This window comes from Triturus cristatus, chromosome 9, assembly GCF_964204655.1.
Source record: "Triturus cristatus chromosome 9, aTriCri1.1, whole genome shotgun sequence".
Lineage (NCBI taxonomy): Eukaryota > Metazoa > Chordata > Amphibia > Caudata > Salamandridae > Triturus > Triturus cristatus.
The window spans coordinates 42,264,490-42,290,662 of record NC_140592.1 but is presented as its reverse complement, the minus strand read 5'-3'; the positions used below and the strand labels follow the sequence as shown (position 1 = coordinate 42,290,662).

The 26,173-nt window shown below is 44.7% G+C and overlaps 1 protein-coding gene across 2 annotated transcripts in view; it reads left to right on the top strand.

Annotated features, from left to right (window-relative positions):
* The window catches only part of ARIH2 (ariadne RBR E3 ubiquitin protein ligase 2), a 282,679-nt gene that overhangs the window by 144,927 nt on the left and 111,579 nt on the right, over window positions 1–26,173 (top strand). For both annotated transcript variants that reach the window (XM_085624353.1, XM_085624352.1), the window contains 3 exons: window positions 8,038–8,188; window positions 10,601–10,722; window positions 12,424–12,533. In XM_085624353.1, the coding sequence (XP_085480479.1) occupies window positions 8,038–8,188; window positions 10,601–10,722; window positions 12,424–12,533 (383 nt within the window). The remainder of the gene's footprint in view (window positions 1–8,037; window positions 8,189–10,600; window positions 10,723–12,423; window positions 12,534–26,173) is intronic.

Sequence of the window (26,173 nt, the reverse complement as noted above, 5' to 3'; positions counted from 1 at the left end):
AAGCGGTTCTAGCAAGATTGTCATTCTTCTTATATCTCGTATAATCTCTAAATGCTTCCCCAAAAGTCTTTTACTAGCAGTTGGGACAAAAACATTTGTTATTCTCTGCCCCTTTGCCCACCTCTTTCTAACAAGCAGTAGGGGTGTTGTTAATGGTTTCTAGTCTTAATGGAGTCCTATACCAATGCATTATTATTTTGTAGAAATGTTTTAGTTTTTGATGCCCTTATTCAGGTAATGCATCCAATTTCTTCAGAGACCATCAGCCAGATCCTATTTTGCCATCTCATTGTGTGTCGTGAACAATGTACATATGGCTTTCTGTAGCATTGAGACCTTTCCTTCTGGTTACTCCTTTTTGAAAAGTTCTTCTAATAGTCAGTTCCCTGGTTCCCCCGTCTCTGCATGGAAGTTTGTTGCATCTCATTTGGGATAGCCTATAGTTGCCTCGCTGGGTCAGATGTACTAACTGTATGCACAACTCTGTCTCAAACCTCTGCTGTTTCATAAGTCTCCCAGCACCAATGTCTCTCTTGGCGCAACAACCTGAAAGTCACACCCATCTTCCCTGGTCCAAAGTCGTGGTTATACACTATTGGCATCAGTACAAAGCCAAAGACAACTGGAAATACCCCTCGCAGCACTGTGTTCCAATGATTAGGAGTCCAGTGACTCTTATTTATTCCTATGGCTTAGAGGACAGCCAGAGGACCTGTGCAAAAGGGATGTTGGAGTACATTCGCTTTAGTCAATTTCAAATGTTTGGTTGTGTGAGGTGAGGACCACTCTAGGCTGGGCGAATTTGCTTAGGGTCTATACGGTGTTCAATGTGGAGAAACCGAATACTCAATCTCTTGTCGAATGGTAAAGCATCACTATATGTTCCTGGTTTCATACCATTCCACAGAAATTGTTTGAGCTTTCATCTGACTCTCTATAACAGGAGCAATTCGGCCACATATAGCAAAGTGAATTAGAAGTTCATTTTAATCCAAATTATTCCTCCAAACCCAGATATCTGCAACCTTTAAATAGTATGTCCAGCAAGCCGGGTAAGTTCAAGTTACACACATCCTTGGATTTTTTTTCAGCAGTTTAATTCCCAAGTAGCGAATTGGTCCCTGCGACGTAAGTAAGACCTTCACACTGAACAGCAGTGAGCATGCTTGTTCATTAATTGTTAGTCCCATTGTGACCATATTGTTACAAGTCCCTGTATATTGACCTTTCCGTTAATGGCTTGTACTATTGCCTCAATAAGAGTGCAAAGGTCATGGGTAATATCGGGCACCCTTGTCTTGTCCCCATGGTCATTTGGATTGTCTGAGTCAGTTTATCGATTCTATTAATCTTAGCTTGAAGTCTTTTAAATTTGCCTTGAATTTGGTTTATTTTTGTTTATCTGTCAAGTGGCCAAAGTTAGTCATCTGATACTTTATACAAGTAGCTCCGCTGTACCCTATCCAGTGGCTTCTGAGCGTTTCATCCCTGTACATCCAGCAACATTTATGCTTATTGCAGGGTTTCATAAACCCTGATTAAGGGGACCCAACCTGATGCACATTTCATCTAATCCTGACGGCAGGTTTTTATTAAAAACCTTTGCATCCTTGGTCAGTGGTATTGGCGCACGTGAACTTAATAGACGTGAATCCTGATCTTGTTTCAGAATTAGTTTTAATGTTGACTCCATCATGGAAGGATATAGTGAACTCGATGTCTGAAAATAAATCAAATGAGTGACATCACCTGGCCCTGGGGCTTGTCAACTGGACAGTGATTTGATTACATTCCTTTGCTCTTGGGGTGCCTCCAGGAAGGTCAGTCCCTCATGGATGGTTTGTGGATTTAAAGCATCCCTCTGCAATTTGCCCTGACTTGGGTGTAACCTGGTTTACAAGAGGGCTATTAGGAGAGCTAAAGTAGCCTACTTTGCCTCCCAAAAATTCACCCCCTAACATTACAGCAACGATTTTTCTGTCTATTAGTAGGCCCCTGATTTTAGACTGATTTGATGCCCTCAACTGAGTAATGTAATTGAATTGTAGAATTTTTAACGCAAAAAGAATTTCCCGTCAATAACCAGTTGGAAGGGCTGCCCTGGGTGTCTTCTATTCCTATGTTACTTTCGCTGAGCAACTGATCAGAATGCTACACTGTGAGTGTAGAGAACTTTCTTTCTCTCACTGATAGCTGTACCAAGTCTGGTTTATCTGCAGAAGTTTTCCTAGCGAGGCTACACATGGATCCGTTGCTGATTGAACCTTCTCAACCTAGAGCGATTCCGTTTTGCTCTTTTGCTTCCTCGAATTCCATCCAGACGATCCCTCTTCTTAAAAAAAAAGTCTCTTGAACCAGACAATCTGGCAGAATGTTGTGCAGTTTCTCAGGTTCCATATGTGGCCAAGCTGCTTGCGAAGGCGGTTTTACGCCAACTACATAACCATGTGAATGCTAATTAGCTTTTACATCTTTTCGAGGTGAGCTTCCAGCTGGGCCACAGCACTGAGTTTGAGGTGGTGGGTGCTGTAGATGAATTATGCCACTGCGCTAACAGTGACATCCTTGCTGCCTTTATCCTATTGGATCTGTTAATAGCTTTTGATACAGTGACTCTTTAAATCCTCCTTGCTAGGTTGTCAGACTGGCGCATTACAGATATGGAGCTGGCATGGTTTACTAATTTCCTAGCAGAAAGACTTCAACAAGTTAGTCTCTGCACTTTCTTGTCCTCAGCTAGAGCTGTCCCCAGTGAAGTTCCTTGGGGTTTGTTGTTATCCTTGCTGTTTAACTTGTATATGTTTCTGTTTGCACATCTTATTGCTTTGGCAATGTTCTGAAAGGTCCGGTTACTTGCATTGTCTCATCCATGTGATTATCTGTCCAAAGTGGAGACTTGAATGTGTGCAAAGTATTTAGAATTAAACTGTAAGAAGACCGAGTTTCTGTCTCCTTTCAAACTACGCCTTTTTGGCATCTTCCTTTCTGACCATCTTCACCGGGTAAGAAACCTGTCCCCACACACAGTGTGAAAAATCTTAGATTTAAAATGTATTCAGCACTGCCGAGGAGTAAGTCAAGTTAACTAGGTGGTCAGTTTGTGCTTTTTCCGGCTACGTTATCTTGCAGAGAATCCTGTATTTGTTTCCCTTTATGCATAACTTTCAAATCGTGAATCTTTTCCAGATTGGATTATTGCCACTCAGTTTACCTAAATCTCAAACGGTACTTGTTAAGGAAATTGCAGCCGATTCAAAACAGTCTGGCCAGATTAGTTTTGAGGTTAAACTAAAGAGGTCATGTCCCTCTGGCATTGGCCTCTTTACATTGGTTACCATTCAAGGAGCGTGTCTTGTTCAAATCAGTATGCCTGGTTCACAACGCACACCATACCATGACCATCTCCTTTTTTTGTTGGCTTTTCCATCTTTATAGACCGGGTCACTGTTTAAGATTGGCAGAACAGTTCCTTTTATCAGTTCCAGAAAGACGAATACAAATAATTAGGCGAATGTACTTTCTCCAACTGTGGCTGTAAAATTGAATGCTCTCCCTCTTTTTTTCCACGAGGACAAATTGGTCAGGTTTTGGAAGGCTCTGAAGACCTGACTGTCTTAAAGATTTGTGGGGTTGTTAGTGTATGGGTATGGCTCCACCCAGGATTAGTATATTGGTTGGTTTTTCTATCACAAGAACAAGATACTCCTCCAGATGAATGTTGCACTATTTAAAATTAAAATCAAACATATTTCTCACTTCCTCAGGAGATACTGGTTCCAGGGGATTGACCAGTTAACATTCTTTTCTGGGGAATTCTGCTCCAACTAAATCTTGTTCTTATTTTCACTCATCACATTCCTGAGCTTTGTATAAAAGTGAGTAGTATCTCATAGATTCCCTTGCAGTAAAGTTGTCTGTAGTTTTCAGAGACTTGAGGGCCAAAAGTCTCTCCCTTTTCTCCTTTTTCTTAAAAAGGTACTTTGTATAGGGCAGTTAACGTGCTATTTCACCCATCTTTAGCCCCCACTGTTTACCTTCTGCTGTCCGCGTTCTGTGTGGCGTGTGTGTTCTTCTTTCATATTACATGGGGAGGTCAGTTCCAACCCATCATCACCTGCTTTTAAGGGCTCAAGATTCTGGATCTTTGATGCTTCCGGTATGGTTTAAATGGAGTACATCTTACCATTTTCATTCTAAACTGTAGTCAAAAGCCCCACCTGTAGGGGTTTGTTTTTCATATAGGTGTTTGCTGCTTTCATGTCTTTATGTTCCATCACTCATCACAAAGACCTCTTAGAATAATGATTTTGTCATCTCTGAACTGGATGTCCTCTTACTTCCAGTAGCTGCCAGGATGTCTGTCTGTTTCGTTAAACGATCTATGCATGTGAGTAAATTCCAGCATGAGGTTTTGTTAAACTTAATATGCTGAATAGACAGTGTGTCCAGTCAAAGCCTTTTGTTCGATCTTCAGCCGTCTTGAGTAGGTGTCAGAACAAGGTTTGGACATTGTATTTTATAGAGTGCAGCATCCACTGAAGCTTCTTGACACTAGACAGCATAAACTGACAAAAGCAAATAAGCAGTTTTGGTTAGAAAGCCAAGCCTATAGAAGATGTATTTGATTCCGGAAGCAGCGCTAAAGGAAGCATATTCGATTGTCTGGCTGCTGCAATTTAAAATGTGTGGTCCCCAAAAGAAAGATCATAAGCTTTGGGGACATTAAGGAGCAAGAAATTGGCTCAGCTGGGATTATGAGCGGTCGATGTAATGTAAATATTTGGATAAAAAAAAGTAGGAGCGCCAGAATAGAATGTTTTGTATAGAGTGGTCATTCCTTTGAAAATCTTAGCTTTAACAGCTTCCCAATTCTGTTAGTAAGTCCTTGCTGAGTCTGCGTATTCACACATTTATTGCTCTAAAAGCAATTATCATTATCGATTTTGTCTAAAGCTTCGAGATGTTCTAGGCGCAATACTTCGGATAGGAGTTCATCATGCAAAACACACAAGATGATAGACGGAATGCTACATATTGGCAAAACATTCACCCCCAGTGTCAGATCTGGTTTTAATCCATCGTTATTTTGCTCACCACGCCACCCCAGTTCAGACATGGCCATATGCAAATCAGTCTCGACCCTGTGCCTCATGGGAACAGTCCAACCCGAACTGCCAAGCCATGTCTTCTCTGGACCGGAATCAAGCATCCTAGGACCAGTTTCGGGGTTTCACCCCTCCTCAGCCAGGATAGCTTGACTCCAGTGGCGTAGTGAGCACGGGACCCACGTCTGGGCATACCCTTCCACATAGGGCGAACAGCAAAACACACAAGATGATGGACGGAATGCTACACATTGGCAAAACATTCACCCCCAGTCACAGATCTGGGTTTAGTCCATCGCTATTTTGCTCACCACGTAGGAGTTCGTGTTCATGCATTTGTTCGGCCTGGCTTTTCTCGACTTTGTGTAGCCTGTTCTTTGCACTGAGTGGTTCAGGTAATGAGTTTGCAAAACCTTTCTGTAGAGCTGTCATTATTTACTATTAGTAGTCTTGGGTCTCCCTTTGTGGACAACATCAACATGTTATCCCCCTCCTCCTATTCCGTGTAGGTGTTCTGGTGTCACCAGTAGGTTTATACCATACATTATTTTGGCTCTCGTCAGCTGTAGCATGTCATTTTTCAAAGCCATTTGCCTGGCTTTGTGCTTTGCCATTGTGCCCAGCTGCTCTCCTTTGTTGTGCGTATTTCTCTTTTAATGGGGGGACTTTACATTCCTATGAAATTTGCATTGCTGTCTAGAAACTAGACTGGCACCATGCCATATTTCATTTCTGAATCCATTATCTTCCTTGCTTTTTCACTTTTTGCATATTTACCTTCTTAGTCCTTTCACCCATTTCTACATCCCCCTCTTGTCACTCTGTGAGTGATAACATGCCTGGCCTTTTCTCCTTGTTCTTGATTTTTTTCTAAGCAGTTCTACTCTTTATCAGATCGCTCCCCTAGATGCACCACAAGTCATGCATGGCCAGACCAGTCCTGTCTGTGGACTACACTGGCCCCAAACGGTAACACGGCTAGGAAGCTATGTCCATAGTCCACACCACTGAGCCCGCTCTCACCAGTGCTCTGGATTTTCGCTGAGCCAATTCATTCCGACTGTAGGTACGGTCAGCCTCACTCCCTCTCAGATATTGCATGCTCCTGGAGAGCTTGTGACACAGCTCATCGTCTCCTCTGCAACTCAGCCTTGCATCATTTGGGCACTTTTAAATCTGCTGCAGGGAGAGCGCAATTTTTCGTTTTAAAGGCCAGTCGGAACACAGGAATAGGTATCAAATCTCATTCAAGGGGCCACAGTGCAGACTGGGGCTATGGACCCAAACAGTGGTGGTTGAGTTTGTTTGCCACTGTTGCCCTTGGGCCCATCCTATTATGGCTGTACAAACTGGGCCATGTACTGCCCTTTCCACATGTAGCTCTCAGATAGCAAGAGAGAGTATTCCACAGGCTTCTCAGGGAGGTTGTATGTGGGAGCAATGGTTCAAAACTCAACAGTCAACAACAGACACAATAACTTGACGTCCAGCTCCAGGTGACATTGCTTCCCTGATTGATCAGGGCTATAGCAGCGAGGTGCAGTTCCAGCCTTCCAGGCTGATCAGGCTCACAGTGGCGAAGGTGCCTTCTTGATCTTCTGGCATCAGCAGCGCAAGTTCATGTCACTCGTGGCTGACGGCCCGCTTGATTTGTTGAAGACTTTGGGACATTTCCCAGGTAACAACCATGTAGAGAGACGGAAGGACCCACTCACAATACAAGTTAGGTCTGGTTTTGCGGTCTGATACCCTTAAGATGATCTTGGTTTGTGGAGTACCCTGGAAAGCAGAGCTTCTCTTTGACAGTCTGTCCTGCTTCAGCGTCGGGCACATTTCTTTCCTCCTTCAGCGGACAGGCTTCTAGGCACTATGCAGACTTTCAGCTTCTCCATCTGAAAGTGCAAACTTCAGGTGATGTCCACTGACCTCTGGGAGACAGTCAACAGTTCCGGATACAAAGCATCTGTTTGAGTACTGTTGCATTTTATTTTTATGGATTCCTCTGTGTGCATCTCTCATGTATTTAAACTAGATCTTAGAACTGAAGGGCAGCAAGCCGGGTTAAAGTGTGTTGGGGTTCAGGAAATCTTCCAACAAGTCGCAGCTTATTTTTGGATCGGCTACTGAGCATGAAAGTCAGGGTTGAGAACAGTCCGTATGAGTTATGGAGTCCAGCAAGAACATGGTGTTATTATAGTCACCTGCACAAAAATATTTAGTCTCTGTGCCTTCTGATGCAGCCCGGGATTTTGTAATTGCAATTTTAGTGCATGTGCTCTCAAGTATGGCAGACCCTGGACATCGAACCTCTGGAGTGGTTTGGAGGGAACCTGAGCTGATGTTCGCTCTGTAGTTTTTGCGTAGAAGGACAGGACTATTGTTTTATGAGACCGGCATGTGAGCGTTTGCAGCTAGAGCAAGTCTGTGATTGAAATTCTGGCATATTCCGTAGGTATATGAAATAGTTGTAGCTCGTGAAGAGTGGCTTTCTATTCAAGCATTCTGACAAGAAATGGAATTACTGAAATTACTTTAGTGTCCGAGTTTAACTCGCCCCCTCTGTCTTGTCGTCTAAATCTTACACTACTCCACTTCAACGCTGTAGACTTATTTCTAGTTTGAATATAATTTTTTGATCCCAGTTACTTGGGTTGTGTGTCTGTTTTGTTCTGTTGCTATGAATCAAACATCTTTCATTCTTGACATTGAAAGTTCAGCTAATCAACTCCAAGATTCCAATTCACAAATTGCTCCTGTGAAGTCCCTTGTTGGAAACCTGCATTGACCTGCAGATTATCAGGGGAGGGTGTTGGATCAATGTATTATTTTGATGACTCTCTGGAGCCCTCTGCTTTAGGAGTTACTTAGAAGTGGATTTTGCTAAAGATTACAAATGAGTTTGGTTCTTTACAATGTATTCTTTCATTTCCAGATTATGGTACATTCCTCCTCGCATCATTGCGCGGTGTGCATGCAACTAGTCCGAAAAGAGAACTTGATCTGTTTAGCCTGCCAGCACCAGTTCTGCCGCAGCTGCTGGGAGCAGCATTGCACAGTACTCGTAAGGGATGGGGTTGGTGTTGGTAAGTTCTGCTTGCAGCTTGCTCTTTAATGTTTTGTTGTTTGTGTAATATAATAAAAATTATACAACGGGTTTAAAAAAAGAAAAGGAGTCCGAAAACTGGGGATGGTTGAGAAAGTGATCTAGAAGGCGGCCCTGGACAGGAGGGTGATTCTGGCATGGTTGCTGCAGATCCATTTAATAGGACGAAGAAGGAAGGTGGCTTTTGTTTGATAATAAAGAGGACACACAGAGGGTTACAGGTAGGAAGATAAGTCAGAAGAATAAAAGGAGTAAGGGAAGAGGTGATGCAAAGTAGGAACATGCATTTTACAAATGATGAGTGAAAGAACCTACACAATATGTATAAAAAGCAGGACTTATCACTGGCATAGTTTTTAAACAATTAGCGGAACAAAATAATTATTTACAAAATATTCCGACTTTAATCCACAATATACACAACCAGTTAACTCTTCGCTTCTATAGCTCTAAATTCATGATTTGTTAATCTCTTGAAGCTTATTTACTGTCTGCTTGCGTAGCAGTTGTTGAAAGGTTCGCTTTCAGTTGATGGCCTGTTCTAAACATTAAATGTGCTAGATTTTGTAGGTCTTCAACTTACTGCATACATTATTGCTACAACAAGGCTCCTAGTCAGTTTGTGAACATTTCGCAATGCTTGGGTGTGTCGGAAACAACTCATTACTGTTTCTTTGGAAAAAAACGACACTCACTTCAGCTGCCAGAACTTGATGCTTCAGAAAGGATAATTAAACGATGAGGGACGCAAGCCTTTCAAGAAAGGCAACAATGCAGGTTTTGTACATAAGATATATTTGGGTGGAGGTGCAGTTGGACAAGATAAGCAAGTTATTTGTGTGATTGCACTGTCAGATATATGGGGTATTTTTAGCCTATAATTTAAATTATGCTCAAAAGAACCTAAGGTATAAAATGAGACCCAAAACTGTTTTTAATTGCTACTGCACTTCTATAGACTAAAGAGAACACCACAAGTCAGATTCTACTGCTGCTGCTTTTTTTTTTTTTAATTGAGAATTTCTTTTAACCTAAAGTGCGGTTTCATAATGGATGCTCCTGCTTACCGATCCCAGCCCACCTGGCAACCAATAGACAGTTATTGTCAACAAACTAATTTAAAGGGTTTTCCCCTGGGGCTGAGCCTTTTTTTGATGTTTAAGTAAGATCACCTTTAAGCCTTCGTAAATTAAATCCATAAATGTGTCCTTTTTTCCCACTTGTTGGGGACTGTAACTAGAACTCTAATTTGTGAATTACTCTGAAGAAGTCTGAGAAAATATCCAAAATAGGGCAACGCATGGTTTTTCATTAAAACAAAAAAACTGTGATGTCCAGTAAACATTGTGGTTTTGTTTGACAATGGCATAAAGCAATGCTTAGCCGTGCTAATTTTCCGCCTTCACCATTATGTCCTCATTTGTTTTGATAAACTGAGAGCAGTATTTTCTGTTGATGATATTTCTACATACTTGAAAATTGGTGGTGGAAAATGAGTAAGAAAACTCCAAAACTAGGATACGTTCTTAATTCAGAAAGTAGTAATTTGTTCACATTTGTCAATATTTCACCAAGCAAAATTTCATTTATTTCATACAGTAGTGAATATAAATCTAATTTAAGAGAAATTGGTGACCCGATTGCATCTATAACCTTTTGAATTGAATAATAATTTAATCGCACCCGATTGCATCTATATCCTTTTGAATTGAATACCAATATAATACCAAATTGGTATACAGTTCTAGTGGATAGATATACAGTTCTAGTGGATAGAAATCAAAAACACTATAACTTGCACCAACAAGTCCTAGGTGATCAGCAAGCAGTCCTATTTATTTTTGAATGGAAGGATGATGCACAAAAGTGATATACAGCTGTGTTTGCCAGACTGGTCATGGAGGTCTACAACTTTCATAACTTGAGAGCATGTGATGCACTGAACCAACATTGAACTGTGGCTTAGAATGATTTTTCACTGTGTCCCAACCATGCATCACACACCATTGAAAAATAAAGTCAAATTTCCCTACTATCCTGCAACGCCAGACTCCTCCTGATTACCAACGGTGCCCAATAGACATTGGGCATGAAGCAAACCACACAAAACTGCAACCATGTTAAGTCAGTGAATGTCAGTTAACACTATGCCACTTTGAATAGCCAAGTTAAATAGATATCTGGATTGAGCCTTTTGAGTGTCTTTCGGTGTAGTCATGTATGTGGGCTACATATGTGATCACTTACAATACTTGATGCATATTTGGGGTTGAGAGCTGATTAAGTTAACAAAGGGAAATGGTAGATATATTTCTAAGAATGCAGTGGTAAAGTGGTATGCAACACAAAATGTTTTTTTATATTCAGTTAATTATAGTCCTCTGTTTCATAGGGATATCGTGCATGGCCCAGGATTGTCTTCTACGAACGCCAGAAGACTTTGTGTATCCTTTGCTGCCGAGCGAGGAGCTTAAAGACAAATACAGGCGCTACCTCTTTAGGGACTATGTGGAGGTATGTTGTTGCCTGTCTTTCTTTTATCTTTTCTCCACCCCCTCCCTTTGGTTCCTTCTGCCCCTTTCTTCGTCTTTGTCAGACACTTTGGTGTTAGAATATTGGGTAGCATGTGCTACAGTTGATGTACTTGGCAAGTATGCCTTCTGCCAGTGTATCGGTGAAAGAAAAATTAACCTCACAAAAGTACTGACCTTTTTAATTTTCAGTTAATTATTAGGACCTGCATTTGTAATCTTCAGGATTGTATTGTGACTTGGGAGCAAACCAGGAGAAAAAGGTTCATTTGCGACACTGATGTGCAGCTCCTTTCCATTAGGTATAATGTTAAGTGGATGCCAATTGGGCTGTAAACTACTGTCCTTTTTAATGGTCAGGGAGTCATTTGCCTCCTTTCCTTTTTGTAACTGCTTGGAAAGTACAAGAGAAACACCACTCCACTCCTTATGGTATGCACACACACTCACTGTCTGACAGACCAGGATACAAAAGCGAACGTCTCCCTTGCCATCCACGCTTGGCTATATGTTCAGACGTTCCTGGCACTGTATCAATGTGACCACCTGCTCCTCACTGTATCTTTTAGACAGACTCCGTATTTATTTATTTTTGTGCTGAAGGCCAATGTCAAGTCTCAAAAGAAGTGCTCAATAAAGATTTTGTATGTTCCTCACCGACCTAGTATTTGCCTCATTTGGTTGATTGGGATTTTGACATGGGTGGCTACTGCCCCCATTATGAGACCATAACACTATTAACATTCAGTGATAGATGTTTATAGTAGTGAGTTACAGGTCTCTTTAACTGAAACCCCATTGGGGAGGTTACCTACCGATTCTCCCAAATAAATGTGTACATCACAATTCGGTCCCCTGATTGTATGTTTTGTGCTTGATTGTGCTGGGATACATGAGGGGCAGAAACCTCATCTGCTGCAGCCACTCCTGAAAGTATGTAGCACTTAAGTTTGTGGGTTGCTCTATAGTTTCTAGTGGCAGTCACTTCCACTGTCTTCTCTTCCCTCCTCACCACTCATTTCACTCTGTGCGACTCCTTTATCCCCATAGAATCCTTTATGAAGCCAAATTCAACTGTCTTACTTAGGCGAAGGAGCAGGAAGGAACCCTTTTTGCTCCCTGCCTGGACTAAACTAGTACCAGCAGGCAAGCCTGTACTGCTTGCTATCCAGATTCAAGCATGAAAGATCCAGTGCCAGAGAAGGAGCCCATTAACTGTAACTCCAGTTCTCCAGTTTTGGTATTTTTCATAGATTCGCATGCGACCCCTCCTACCTCCACGGTCCGAGACTGATTATCCATTCTGTGTATCCTTCACACTTGTGAAATCTGAGCTATGTGGCCTCTATGAGAGCAGAGAGTTCAGCTGTTCCACATCATTGACTGAAATGTAGGTTGTTTCAAATGAGTTGGATGCACTACTAAACAAAGGCTGATTTTGGGCCTATGAGCATTTTAACACGGTTTACTGCTGTTTGAAATTACTGCGCAAACCCAGTCGGAAAAGGCGGAATGATTGAAGCAGGTGAATATATGAAAGATACCAACGCTGGCAAACTGGAGGTGTAGATAAGTAGCAAATTATTTTTAATACTGCAAAACAGTACAGGCCTCATTGATAAATACTGTACCTTATGCATAGTATTTCAGATATAATTTTGTGTTCTTCACTTTCCCTCTTCAGAGTCACTATCAGCTTCAGTTGTGTCCTGGTGCCGACTGTCCCATGGTCATACAGGTACAGGAGCCAAAAGCTCGACGAGTACAGTGCAGCCGATGCAATGAGGTGTTCTGGTGAGTGATTTGATGTAAAGACTCCTCGAGCCCTTACAGCCAACCCAAGCGCCTCAAGGTGTTCCTAAGCCAATGATTGCCAAGAAGGGAACAAATACTTTACAGAAGTGCAGATCTAGAGTTTGGACTTGATTCATATTAGTTTGTGGCCTCCAAAACTTAGTTTTGCAAACTTCTCATTTGCAGTGCAGGCGTCAACAGTGTAGAGTTTAGAGACATGTTGGCAAAGATGAAAAGAGAAAAGAACTTCCTTATGAACAGCTGTGCAAGGAAAGGACAATTTGCTTTGGGATATACCTATTGGTTTGAGAATAGTTTTGTGTTGTAAGTACAGCAAGCGCCATTACTACCGCCCTACAAAAGAGGAATAAAAATACTGCACGTTAGAGAAATCTTATATAGACCTCAAAGGATTGTCATGGCTGTGGCGAAGGGTACCCTAGGTAATTGTTGTCTTGCTTTCCTAGAACATACTTAAAATGTACCTTAAAGACAATCACTAAACTCTTGAAATCTTTCATATGGTTTAAATCCAAAGCTAGTGTTATTTCTTCAGAGCCAATCTGGTGATGAATGTAGCGGACACATGCTTCTCCTCAGGATAAGAAAGTTGGTTTGCGGCATGAATCTTTTTTGGATTCATATGCTGTGCATTATTCCACCATCTAGTGGTTGAGTCCAGAATACTTCAGTCTCTTTTCCCTTTCTCTTTTTTTTTGTGTGGGCATCCTCTGGTGCCATATGGTGTCCAGTCCCGTCCCCTTGTGACATTGGATGTGTGCCCCAGAAGCCTCTGTGCGTGGGTGCCATCTTCAGATTCTTTTGTTCTGCGGATGCCAAGAGAAGTTTCCTGAAAATATCAACAGATCGTAGAGTAAAAAAAACAGAGGAGAGCAAGAAAAGAGCAGAAGGTGGAAAACAAATCACCAGAGAGGTAACCGAAGATCATCAAAAAAAGGAAGCATACTGCGTAAGGTGTCGACTGCACAGTCAGAATGAACGGAAGGGGAGAGAGAACCACCCTGTAAATGGTAAACACTCACTTGCGAGTGCCACCGGGGTTGCCCAAAATTGGCATTAGATACAGCAGGCAGCTGGTAACAGGAATATCCTTGAGGAGACCTACCTGGTTACGGGTGTCCGGCTTTAGGAATTAGGCTCAGGTTAACATGATAAACACATCTTTTACAGGAGAGCATCTGTTCGGAACCGCTGGAGACAACACTGCAGCAGATCAAAAAAGACAATGACACTGCAAAGGACATTGGAGTGCTACAGTTCCGGAATCAACCAAGAAGGGGAGCAACTCCAATAAGAAGCCCTGCAGGGAGAGGAAGCTTTCAAAGCCCAGCAACTCAACCACTCTGCCAGCAGCCAGCTGTGCATCAAGGCGCCCAGCAACAGTGGAGGTTTTCAACACCACAGTGTCAGACCTTTTGCGGCAAAGACAGAGGAATGGGGCAACCATCCAGGGGAGCAAGGTCCTTCAGCAAGGGACTCCACTCAGCAGTGCCCTCAACACATGTCACCAGTGGGTGGCAGAAAGGCAGACAAATGGGTCTTAAACATCATACAACATGGCTACTGAATAGAGCAGCTAAGAACACCACCAGCTACATGACCAAAAAACAGAACACAAAATGAAATCTCTACAGGAAATCATTCCACTACTACGTAAAGAGGACTACATGGCAACAATAAACTTGACGAATGCCTTCTTGTGCATCCCCACAAATCATAGCCACAAGCAATTTCGGCAGTTCCTCATAAACTAAGTACACTACCAATTCAAAGTTGTCGCACCAGTAGCAGTGTATCAGATAAGGGATACACATATATCCCTACCTTGATGACTGGCTAGTAAAAGCAAGCTCCTTCTCCGCATGCAAGAGGAGCATTAGAACGGTCATGGACACGTTGCACATGCTGGGATTCATGATAAATCTAGAAAAATCATTGGTATTCCCAGAGAGAGAATAAGAGACCAAATCAACACAATGGAGACAAGTTTTCCCCACCCTCAAGAGGATACAAGTGATATCCGAACAGGCTTTCCTCCACAACAAGGAGCTGTTTCTGACTTGGAGCACAACGGGAAGGAGAATGATGGCCTCCTGTCCCCTAATCCTGCATGAAAAATAACACATGAGGCCACCCCAGGAATGGATCCAAAACCAATGGTCGAAGGCTATGGGCAGTTGGGAGGATCTAATGGTTGTAACACAAAAAGTACAGGAGAAGATGACATGGTGGAACAAGAGCAACATGGCAGTGGGAAGGCCTTTCTTGCAACCAACCACAACTGTGATCGTCACCACGGATGCATCTCACACAGGATAGGAGCTCACATGAAGACTCTAAGTCATGGGGCTGTGGAAGACACAGGAACCAATTCAACACATAAACTAGTGCAAAAGATTTGGAGATAGACCATCCACATATGACAGTACACGTGCCAGGAGTGGAAAATATAGACTCCGACTAAGTAGGCAGTTTACAGTCTCACACAAGTGGGAGCTACATCAACAAGTACTCCAAAGAATCCTCGGGCAATGGGGCACACCAGAGCTGTATTTATTTGCAACACCGAAAAACACAAAATGCAGAGACTTCACATCCAGACTCTCACACCACCACTCCCTAGGATATGTCCTGTCAACAAAATGGTACGGGAAATTTGCCTAGCCTTTCTGCCAATCGTCCTGATATAGCTAGTGATATCCAAGTGCAAACAATCGCAAATTACACTGATCCTTGTTGCTCCACAGTAGGCAAAACAAACTTTGGTTTCAGACCTAATAGAGATGCCCCAAGAAAACACAATAAAGCTAACTATACGCCAAAACCTCCATTCAGTGCAAGAGGGGAGAATACTTAATCCAAAACCAGGCAGCCTAAGTCTAGCGGCATAGCTCCTGAGGACATAGAATTGGGACACCTTAACCTGCCAACGAGATCATTGCAAGTTCTGACAGGCACGACTGACCAGCATAAGAAAAGGTTACACAGCCAAACGGACAGATCTATCTAGCAGTGCAAAAAGGAACAGTTGTAAAAAGCAGAATGCAAGATATGTCAGTAATCAGATACCTTATGCATCTGCTGTACAAACATTTGACTTGTGCCTCCTTAAAAGTACATTTAGGGACATAGGAAGACGTTTCTTCACTGCACCTGTAATAAAAGGTTCCTAGAACTGTCAGAGACTGGCCTCACCCAGAACAGCACCCACGCCGATGTGGAACCTTAATCTGATCCTAAAGTAATAAATGAAGGAACCTTTTAAACCTCTACACAATTCAGAGCTCAAGTTCCTAACCCTAAAAACAGCATTACTAATCATAAAAACCTCTGTGCGCAGGTTAAGCAAAATTGAGATTTTGACGATCCAAGAAACCTGTCACAAAGATAGAAAAGTTATGAGAACAAACTCACACTTTCTTCCAAAGGTAATATCACCCTTCTACATCAACCAAACAATTCAGCTACCAGGGTTTTTCCAGGACCCGAGGACTGAAGCAGAAAGGGCTCTGCGCATGCTTGACGTGTGAAGGGCGGCAACGTATTACTTAAAGAAGCAAAGGACTTCAGGAAAGGAAGCCAATTCTTTGTATCATTTGCAAACAGAAAATGGGCTCACCAGTAACTAAAAGCGCCATCCTGAGGTGGATAGTACAGACGATCCAAACATGCCGTAAAAAAGTGGCCATATAACTGGGAAAAAAACCTATAGCACACTCCACAAGAAAGAAGGCAGGAACTTTCACCTTCCTAGCGAATGTTTCACTCAGTAACATATTGATGGCAGCTAAATGGACATCAGTACATAAGTTCACCAAACACTGTCGACATTCAAGTAAATAGTCACAGGTGGGAAGAGATTACAAAAAAAACCTGTATTCCAGCTCAAACGCATTTCAACCCAACGTCCAAAGGAGAACGTGGATACTGCTACAAAATCAACACACAGCATGTGAATCCAGAAAAAAATCACATTGCCAAACAAAATGGTTACTTGCCTGTAGGAGCAGTTTTGTAGCTTGAAGAATTTTTTGGATTCACGTACAACCCACTCACCTCCCCAAGAAATGAGGTGCAACATGAGCATGCAAACAAGGGTAAAAGGACAAGAAGAAGAATGTCTTTTACTGTCTAGCAGAGTAAATGTAAGCCACTATGACAAACCAAGTCGCTAAGGAATAGAAAATAGAATCTGAAGATGGTGTCCACGCACAGACATCCGAGGCGCTCGTCTTGCATCACAAGTGGAAGGGACTTGATATTAAATGGTACCAGACGGCACCCAAACACACAAAAAAAGGAGAAAGGGAATGGAGACTATGAAGTTTTCCAGACCAAATCACTAGATGATGAAATAATGTACAGCATGCGTGTCCATTAAATCCTTCAAGCCGCAAATCTACTCCAAGTAACCATTTCAATATTGCTACAGTAATCTTCCATTTTGTATATTGAACTAAAAAAGTAAAGCCCTAAATCACAGGGGTGTTTCCAGGATAAAGGAGGTGGGGGGGGGGGGGGGGGGGGGGAGGGGTTTGTCCAGGACTATGGCTAGGAGCTCGACGATTGGCAATGGAGTTTGAGTTGCGACTCATTACATTTTATACAGTGTCTGTGCCAAACTTGTTTAGTAAACCGAAATAAGCATATTGTTTTTTGTGTATGATTGGTGGTAGCGAATTCTGAAGGTCGTAAGATCCTGGTTCCCATTTAGTGTGCAGGGATGAACTGTAAAACATATCAACTATCCTTATTTAGGCCCTGCTTCTACAATTGCCTTATGATAAGAATAAAGCTGCAGAGCGTAGACCAGTTTGTGAACCATTGATATCAACAGGGTAAATTAATATTTTGAGAAACTTCACTAAATATACAAGTTTCAAAAGAAAAAGAAAGGGCTATGACATAAATGTTATAAATTATTCAAAAGGTATGGATCACACACTCCTCTATAGTATTCCTTCAGATGAAACAAGTTTTAATCACATATATTTGGGGGTTGGTTTGCATGCATCAAAGGTATCTTCCTCTGAACCTGGACGTGTGTCAAATGTGATAATTGTTGCGCTTTCCCACAGGGAAGCGTCTCTTTAGTGCACTGCCGGTGATCACAATTGAAGAACTTTAGGTAGAAATAATTGTCAAATTCAATCTCAAAGTACACCTCTGTTTTCAGTTGAGATTCTTTATTTACTATTGAAGCACATGATTTTTTCTCATGTAAGTAATCATCCTTCTGATGGATACATCTGCCAGTGGATTCCTCACCTTGTGAATATCCCCTGCGCCAGCAACATTCGGAAACTTTTGTAGCGGTCCACGCCGATGAGGTCGAAGACTACGTCACAGAGACGTCACCGGCTCACGTCACTGGCTCCATAAGAAGACCTCGTCGGCGTGATGACGCCCGTTCCCTTTTTTCCGTGCCGTCGACGCCAACGCATTTCGGGAATCTCAATCTGTAGCTTCACTGTTACTTTGTGTTTCTACTGGATTTCTCTGTTCCTTTTTCGAAAAAATGTCGTGAATGTGGAAAACATATGTCGATCACGGATCCACATGACGACTTTGTATGGTGTTCATCATCTGAACATGATGTGGATGGATGCTTTTGCTGTCGCAAGGATGAAAAAGGAGAAGAGAGGAAGGAGGAAGTCGAGAACGAGGTCGAGGTCATGATCGAGGTCGAAGTCGACTTTGGGGCATGCTTCGAGATCCAAGAAGCACAAAAAGAAGGAAAGGGAGGCAAAACTCTTCATCGCAAGGATGAACAAACATTTACAATGCAACGGTCTCGGCATTGTTAAAGTTAGAGCTATTGGCATTGCTCGTGACATTATTTTTGTTTGTTTTTAAAACATTTAAAGAAACGGCATTGTTATTTACAATGTCAATAGCTTAATCACTCTCAAAAGCGAGATTTATTATGCGAGCATTATTTGGGAAGTTTGGCAAATCCATAATTATGAGGAAAACGCTGCAGCATCGCAAAATGCCAGTGGCCCAGACTAATATGCATGATTAGTATGTGGATTCCATGCCCATTCCATCTTTGTCCTCTCTGCTGAAACTGCTGTCTGAAGTGTCAAATTTTATTAATACTAAACAAAAATCGCACTACCGTGCCAGGGCCAGACTTGGCGTTGATAATGATTGTTTGAAAAGGGAACTTTGAAAGGATACGAACTTGACCAATTCTGGTTTCAAAATTTAAGAGTACACTGTAGAGGCATGCGTCTACCGACTGTTATATATAATTTGGGATATATTTCTTAATCTGTCGAGTTCAGCCACTGCAGGATTATATTGTTGTCTCTTTTTGAAACTCATGAGCAGTAACATTGTCGTGGTGTCACTAGGGCTTCAAGTGGATGCTTTTTCAATATTATATACAAGCCACAGTTACTGCTAATTTATCTTATGCAACTAACAACAATTGACAAAGCCAATAGTCCTAACTTGTTGTAGGTATCATGTTACTTGTTGTATCATTATGCCTGGATGCAATGACAAAAGAGACAGCAAAATACAAGTCGTATAGACCCCGCGCAACACCGCCCCCCACCTCCACCCATTTGTTTGTATCCCACTTAAAGCCCTGGGTAGGTAACTTAACAACGGGGCCGAACTGGAACCCCAAAGTAGGCCTGGCAATTATGTCGGACCAGCTGGAGGGTCATGGGGGAGGTTAACTGTGAAGCACTTTTGCTACAGGAAACGCCCGATGCCCGGGCAAGCCAGCCCGGCCCTGCTCAACAACCCCGTTCTCTCCCGCATTTACCTGTGATCAGGCGCGCAACACCCATTGAACTGAAAGGGCTTCAGCCCCCCCCCCGTCGTGTGTGGCAGCCCGGGATGAGACCGCTTCCCGGGCAGACACAAAGCCGCGCCTGAGCAGTTCACAGGTCTTTAAAAAGACCATTTGCATGTTAATGAGGCCTTGTTGTTGCTTCACCCCTTCTAAGAACCCCCGCAGCTCCACTCTGCCTAGATTCAGCCCCCCCACCCCCGAAATCAGCGCCACTCTGCCTACTGTTTAAAGATTCAGCGCCCCCCCCCCGAAATTTTCGCTTATCCCCCCCCCCCCTCCCCCCTCCCCCCGAACATTAACTAGCAAGTGATTTCGCTGGTCGCTTTTTCACAAGCTCTGAACTTTGGCAGTGATGTTTCCCCTTGATAGAGAAGTTTCAGTTTCTGTATTTGGATTCCATGCCCATTCCTTCTTTGTCCTCTCTGCTGAAACTGCTGTCTGAAGTGTCACATTTTATTAATACTAAACAAAAATCGCACTACCGTGCCAGGGCCAGACTTGGCGTTGATAATGATTGTTTGAAAAGGGAACTTTGAAAGGCTACGAACTTGCGAGTGCTTGCGGCCTGAAACAACAAGCGAAGTACCAGCAGCAACCCCAGAGGACCAAAGTTGTTGCGGGACCTGGAGAGCAAATTACCCGAGTCACCTCGAGGTGCAGGCATTCAACGCTGACTCTACAGCCTCGAACGGCCGAATGTAAAGCTATCGGCTGGGCCTGCCGATTCCGGACCCGGACTGCGGAGCTTGTCGGATCCGCACTGAAGTGCACTAGGGGACAGTGCGGGGACGTGCTGGTCCCGAGTCATGTAATAACCCGGACGGATTGGCCATTGCACTCGGAGGCTGTGGTGGAAGTACGCGGTTCGTCGCAAAATGGCAGACGAGCCATGGCTGTGATTGTCGACATAGGACGGCTTGACACGGCCGTAATCTTTGGTTATTTGCCTATGTGGGATCTCCGCAGGAGCACAAAGCGGGATAGTGTAAAACAAGCCCAGGGCACCGGAAGACACCACCTCAGCATCGCAAAATGCCAGTGGCCCAGACTAATATGCATGATTACTATTTGGATTCCATGCCCATTCCATCTTTGTCCTCTCTGCTGAAACTGCTGTCTGAAGTGTCAAATTTTATTAATACTAAACAAAAATCGCACTACCGTGCCAGGGCCAGACTTGGCGTTGATAATGATTGTTTGAAAAGGGAACTTTGAAAGGATACGAACTTGACCAATTCTGGTTTCAAAATATAAGAGAACACTGTAGAGGCATGCGTCTACCGACTGTTATATATAATTTGGGATATATTTCTTAATCTGTCGAGTTGGAGTGGTGAATGTTCCATGCCACATTTTGCCATCAAAATTCATTTCGACGCAAAACTAGAACCGGAAATGAGGCAAGACGCCGAGTTGTAGCACCACAACATAAAAGGAAGTTAAGGAGGTCGAAGTACTGTTTGCCAGAGCGGAGACCATAGTCCAAGCACGGTTCATTGTGGCAGAGAAACCAGAGTTCTATAAAATAAATGTTCGTGAGGGAGGGGGTGGTTTTCGTAAAACGTGCCTGGCGCTCGGTAAAACAGCTTCAATTGTGTAATGATGACCCGCGAGCCGAGAGAGCGTGCACAAATGTTGATGTGAGAGACTGAAGACATTGAGAGTTAAAATCTGCAAGCGACAATTACTTTTATTTACTTTGCTACATAAATGATCGAATTTAATGGAGGGCACCGAAAGACACCACCGCCTTTCTCCGAGGCACAGCAGAAATGCCTCGGAGAAAGGGAGCGTCCTTTTCGGATTCGGGGGCGTGTTTTGCTGTTGTCTCCTCCCTGAGACTTTTCGCAAAAAACACGCCCCCCGATCCGAAAAGGACGGGGCATGATTGGAGTGACGGGACCTCTTCTCCAATGGCTGGCCAGCATTTACTAGGCCAGCCAATGGAGAACAGGGTAGAAGAGGGGCGGGTTCAAGCCCCTCTTCTCCCAAGTCATTATCTCTCGCGAGCGAGACTGCGCAAGCGCAGCCATCGCTAGCCGAGACCTAAAAAAGAGAAGAGAGGAAGGAGGAAGTCGAGATCGAGAACGAGGTCGAGGTCCTGATCGAGGTCGAAGTCGACTTTGGGGCATGCTTCAAGATCCAAGAAGCACAAAAAGAAGAGGAGACATTCTTCTCGATGTCACTCTGACAAGAGTTCGGCGTCGAAGTCGCCTACTCGACGCCGTAAGAACTCTGTGTCTCCTTCACCCGTTCCGGATTCGCCTGCTGGTCCTTCTACTCCAGTGAATTCACCGGGTTATTCTCTGGCTCCGGCTCCATCTCCGGCGCCGGCTCCATCTCCGACGCTGGTTCCATCCCCGGCTCCGGCTTAGTCTCCGGCTCTGTCCCCGGCTCCTGTTGAGCTTCAAGCACCGGGTGAGCCTTTGATACCACAAATTCCACCGTCGGCACCGGTTGGCCCGAGTCCGGTGATGCCAGATCAGTACCCTGCGGTCCCTGGACCCGGTCAGGACCCCACGCATTATTTAAATGCTATGTACGGGGTGTTTTTGAGAGCCATGTACTCCACTGGTGCACCTTCGGGTCCGATCGGTCCCATGGCCTTCAGTTTGGGGGTGCCTCAAGCCTATCCACAGGCCCCCTTCAGGCCATTTTTGCCGGCGATGCTGTCTTGGCATCTACCGGCGCCGAGGACATTGACGCCGCTCCCTTCTTCACCGGCGCTGGCTCGACCTCGTTCGACGCCGGCTGCTCCTATGGATCCACGTTCGACGCCGGCTCCGGCGCTGTCGGATTCGAACACGGCGCCGCCGACGCTGCTTGTACGAATCCGGTCCAGGAGGGAAGCTCAAAGGGTGCTTGATGAGCGAAGGTACCTTCTGGAAGAAGCAGAAGAAGGAGAGCTTGTGGAGTCTGATGAAGTTTTTGAAGAACTTAAAGAGGCTAGTGGATTGGATTTGTCTCCTGAGTGGGAAATTACTCCACCTTCCGATGAACCCTCGAAGGATGTGGCTCCATATCATGTTAGGAAGGCAGCTGAACTGTTAGATCTTCATTTGCCTACTACTGAATTTAAATCAAATATTCTATAAGAGGTACTGCATTCTCCTACTACAGTTTCAGAGCCATTATTGCCTTTTAATGAGGCCATTCTAGATCCTGTGATGGAGGTGTGGCATAAGCCTTTTTCTGCTTCCGCAGTTTCTAAGACCTTTGCTAGGAGGTATAGGGCAGCTCCAGGGGACCCTGAGTTCTTAACATCACATCCATCGCCTGAGAGCCTGGTGGTTCAGGCTGCTTGTTCAGGAAAATCTAAGGGTGCTTTTCCTCAGGTTCCAAGTGACAGAGGCTAAAAAGCTAGATCAGTCGGCCAAAAAGGTCTTCTCATCGGCCAGCATGGCCCTTAAATCAACAAATGCCACTTGCCTTTTGGGACGCTATATTCATGCGCTCATGGACTCTGCAAAGAAACTGGCACCAAAACTATCTGAGGAGGATAGGGTTGGCTTTAATGAGGTCTTGACGGATGCCCAGGCAGCGGCACGTCAGGTGATACAAAGTGGACTGGACACGGCGGATTCAGTGGCAAGAGTCATGAGGTCTTCTGTTGCCACTAGGAGGGGTGCGTGGCTGAAGTCTTCTGAGTTTTCCCCGGATGTACAGTCAACACTGTTGGACTTGCCATTTGATGGCTCTGGATTGTTTGGCAAAAAGGCGGATGCTGCTCTTGAATGTTTTAAGGAAAGCAAGGCTACGGCCAAGTCTTTGGGCCTTCAATCCCAGTCAAGGGGATCGTTTAAAAGATACAGGGGTTTCGGAAGGGCAACCTTTCGTTCCTACAGGCAGACCCAACCGCAACAGCAGCAACAGCAGCAAGGCTCTCTGTATAAAGGATACAGAGGTAGAATCAGGGGTCGCTCACGTGGCCGTCAACTCTCCTCCTCTTCCGACCCTCCTTCCACCGCAAAGCAGCCCTAGATCCGCCATTCTGGATCATGTTGGTCCTGTGGGGGGCCGGCTTACCCATTTTCTACAGGATTGGGAATCTGTAACTACAGATCTTTGGGGTCTAGATCTTGTAGAAAATGGGTACGCCCTTCCCTTTCGGGAATTCCCTCCAAATTACCTTGTCAAGGGGCTTGCTCAGAGAACCACCGTCTTCTCCTACAGGAGGAAGTCCTGAAGTTATTACAGAAAGGTGCGATAGAGGTGGTTCCAGAGCAGGAGAGGGGTCAGGGATGCTACTCCCGGTATTTCCTGATTCCGAAAAAGGACGGCAGATTGCGTCCGATATTGGACCTCAGAATCTTGAATCTTTTTCTAAAGCAAGAGAAGTTCAAGATGCTCACCCTTGCGCAGGTTCTTCAAGCGCTGAATCAGGAGGACTGGATGGTGTCGAACGACTTGCAGGATGCTTATTTTCACATCCCCATCCTGAAGTCGCACAGGAAGTATCTCCGGTTTACGGTAGGGTCGCAACATTATCAGTTTGCGGTCCTTCCGTTTGGTCTTACTACTGCACCCTGAGTCTTCACGAAGGTGATGGCAGTGGTGGCAGCCCTTCTCAGAAGGTCGGGGATCTCGGATTTCCCCTATCTGGACGACAGGCTGATCAAAGCGGAGTCGCCAGAGAAGGTGCTACATCATCTAAAGGATACAACTCAGCTGTTGTTCAGATTGGGTTTTTCGATAAATGTGCCCAAATCTCACCTGGTGCCCTCTCAGCGCAACCTGTTCATAGGTGCGGTACTGGACACTACTGTGTGTCGAGCATTCCCTCCTCCTCAAAGGATTCTCTACATACAGGAAATGATTCCTTTGTTTTACAATGGAGCGGTCGTTCCAGTTCTGAAGGTCCTTCGCCTGCTCAGTCTGTTTGCTTCCTGCATTCTGTTGGTCAACCATGCACGCTGGCACATGAGGGCGCTCCAGTGGTGCCTCCGCAGGCAGTGGTATCAGCACAAAGGAGATCTCAGGGAGTCTGTGAGGATCTCCAGAGAAGCTGCAGCGGATCTGTCTTGGTGGAGCGTGGAGGGCAATCTGTCTCAAGGAAAGCCCTTCCATCTTCCTCCATCTGTGGCCACAGTGATTACGGATGCATCCACTTTAGGGTGGGGTGCTCATCTGGGGGATCTGGAGATCAAGGGTCTTTGGTCTCCAGAGGAAAGGTTACTGCACATCAACCTTCTGGAATTGCGGGCGATTCGTTTGGCACTCAAGGCCTTCCTCCCTTCCCTTCGCGGCCAGTCTGTTCAAGTCCTGACGGACAACACTACTGCGATGTGGTATGTCAACAAGCAGGGGGGAGTGGGGTCTCTTTGTCTCTGCAGAGAGGCCCAGCATCTATGGTCCTGGGCTCAGGACCATCAGATTTGTCTGATGGCAAATCATCTGGCCGGAGTTCTGAACGTGCGTGCAGACAGTCTCAGTCAGCAGTTCTCCGCCGACCACGAGTGGAGGCTCCATCCTGAGGTGGTTCGTTACGTCTTTCGGACGTGGGGAACTCCTCGCGTGGACCTGTTTGCCACTCACGAGAACGCTCACTTCCCGTCATTCTGCAGTCTCCAGTATCCGATGCAGGAAGCGTTGGGGGACGCGTTTCAGTTGAGTTGGAGCTCACAACTCCTTTACGCTTTTCCTCCCATACCCTTGATTCCTCGGGTTCTGAGGAAGATTCGCCAAGACCGGGCCCAAATCATATTGATCGCCCCGGATTGGCCAAGTAGGGTGTGGTACACAGATCTTCTCCACCTCTCCTCGTGCCCTCCGCTCCGTCTCAGGGCAGACCTCCTCTCGCAGTCGGAGGGGCAGGTTCTACACCTCCAGAGCTTACACCTTCATGCCTGGAGATTGAACAGGGCAACCTGAATTCTTTTTCTCTCCCACCTGATGTGGTAGATGTAATTTTGTCTGCCAGACGTCATTCCACCAAATCTATCTATTCCTATAGGTGGTCTAAATTTGTACTCTGGTGTGGAGAGAAGTCAATTGATCCTTTGAAGGCTCGTTTATCTGACATTCTGCAGTTTGCCCTTTCTCTTGCTCAGCAAGGCTTTGCTGTGGCCACTGTAAAGGGATACTTATCGGCTTTCCTTTGCTTGCCGGATCAGCCGTCATTATTCAAATCACCTATTCTAAGATTTCTCAAGGGCCTCACAAACAGTTTTCCTCCTACTCCCTTTATTGTGCCTCAATGGGACTTAAACCTTGTCTTGACTTATCTTATGGGTTCTCCTTTCGAGCCCTTACACAAATGTCCCTTGAGATTGTTGTCTTTTAAGACGGTATTTCTCATTGCAATCACCTCGGCAAGGAGGGTAAGTGAGCTTCAAGCTCTAAGTTCAAAACCCCCGTTCTTGACCATTCATGCTGAAAGAATGGTACTCAGGACCAGGGCTGCATTTTTGCCTAAGGTGGTAACTCCCTTCCATCTGGTGCAGTCCATTACCCTTCCTTCCTTCTAGCCTCCCCCTCACCCTTCCAAGGAGGAGAAGAGACTTCACCGCTTGGACCCTAAGAGGGCGGTGAGCTTCTACCTGGACAGGACAAAAGACTTTCGAGTTGATGATCAGCTCTTCGTGGGCTTTATTGGCTTCAGGAAAGGAAGAGCGGTGCACAAGCGCACCCTTTCCAGATGGATTGTCTTGTGCATCAAGATATGCTATTCTTTGGCTGGTAAGGATCCTCCAGAGGGTTTAAGGGCCCATTCCACTAGAGCGAAGTCTTCCACTTCGGCTTTGTCTAGAGGTGATCCTGTGGAGGACATTTGTAGGGCGGCAACTTGGGCCTCCCTCCACACCTTCGC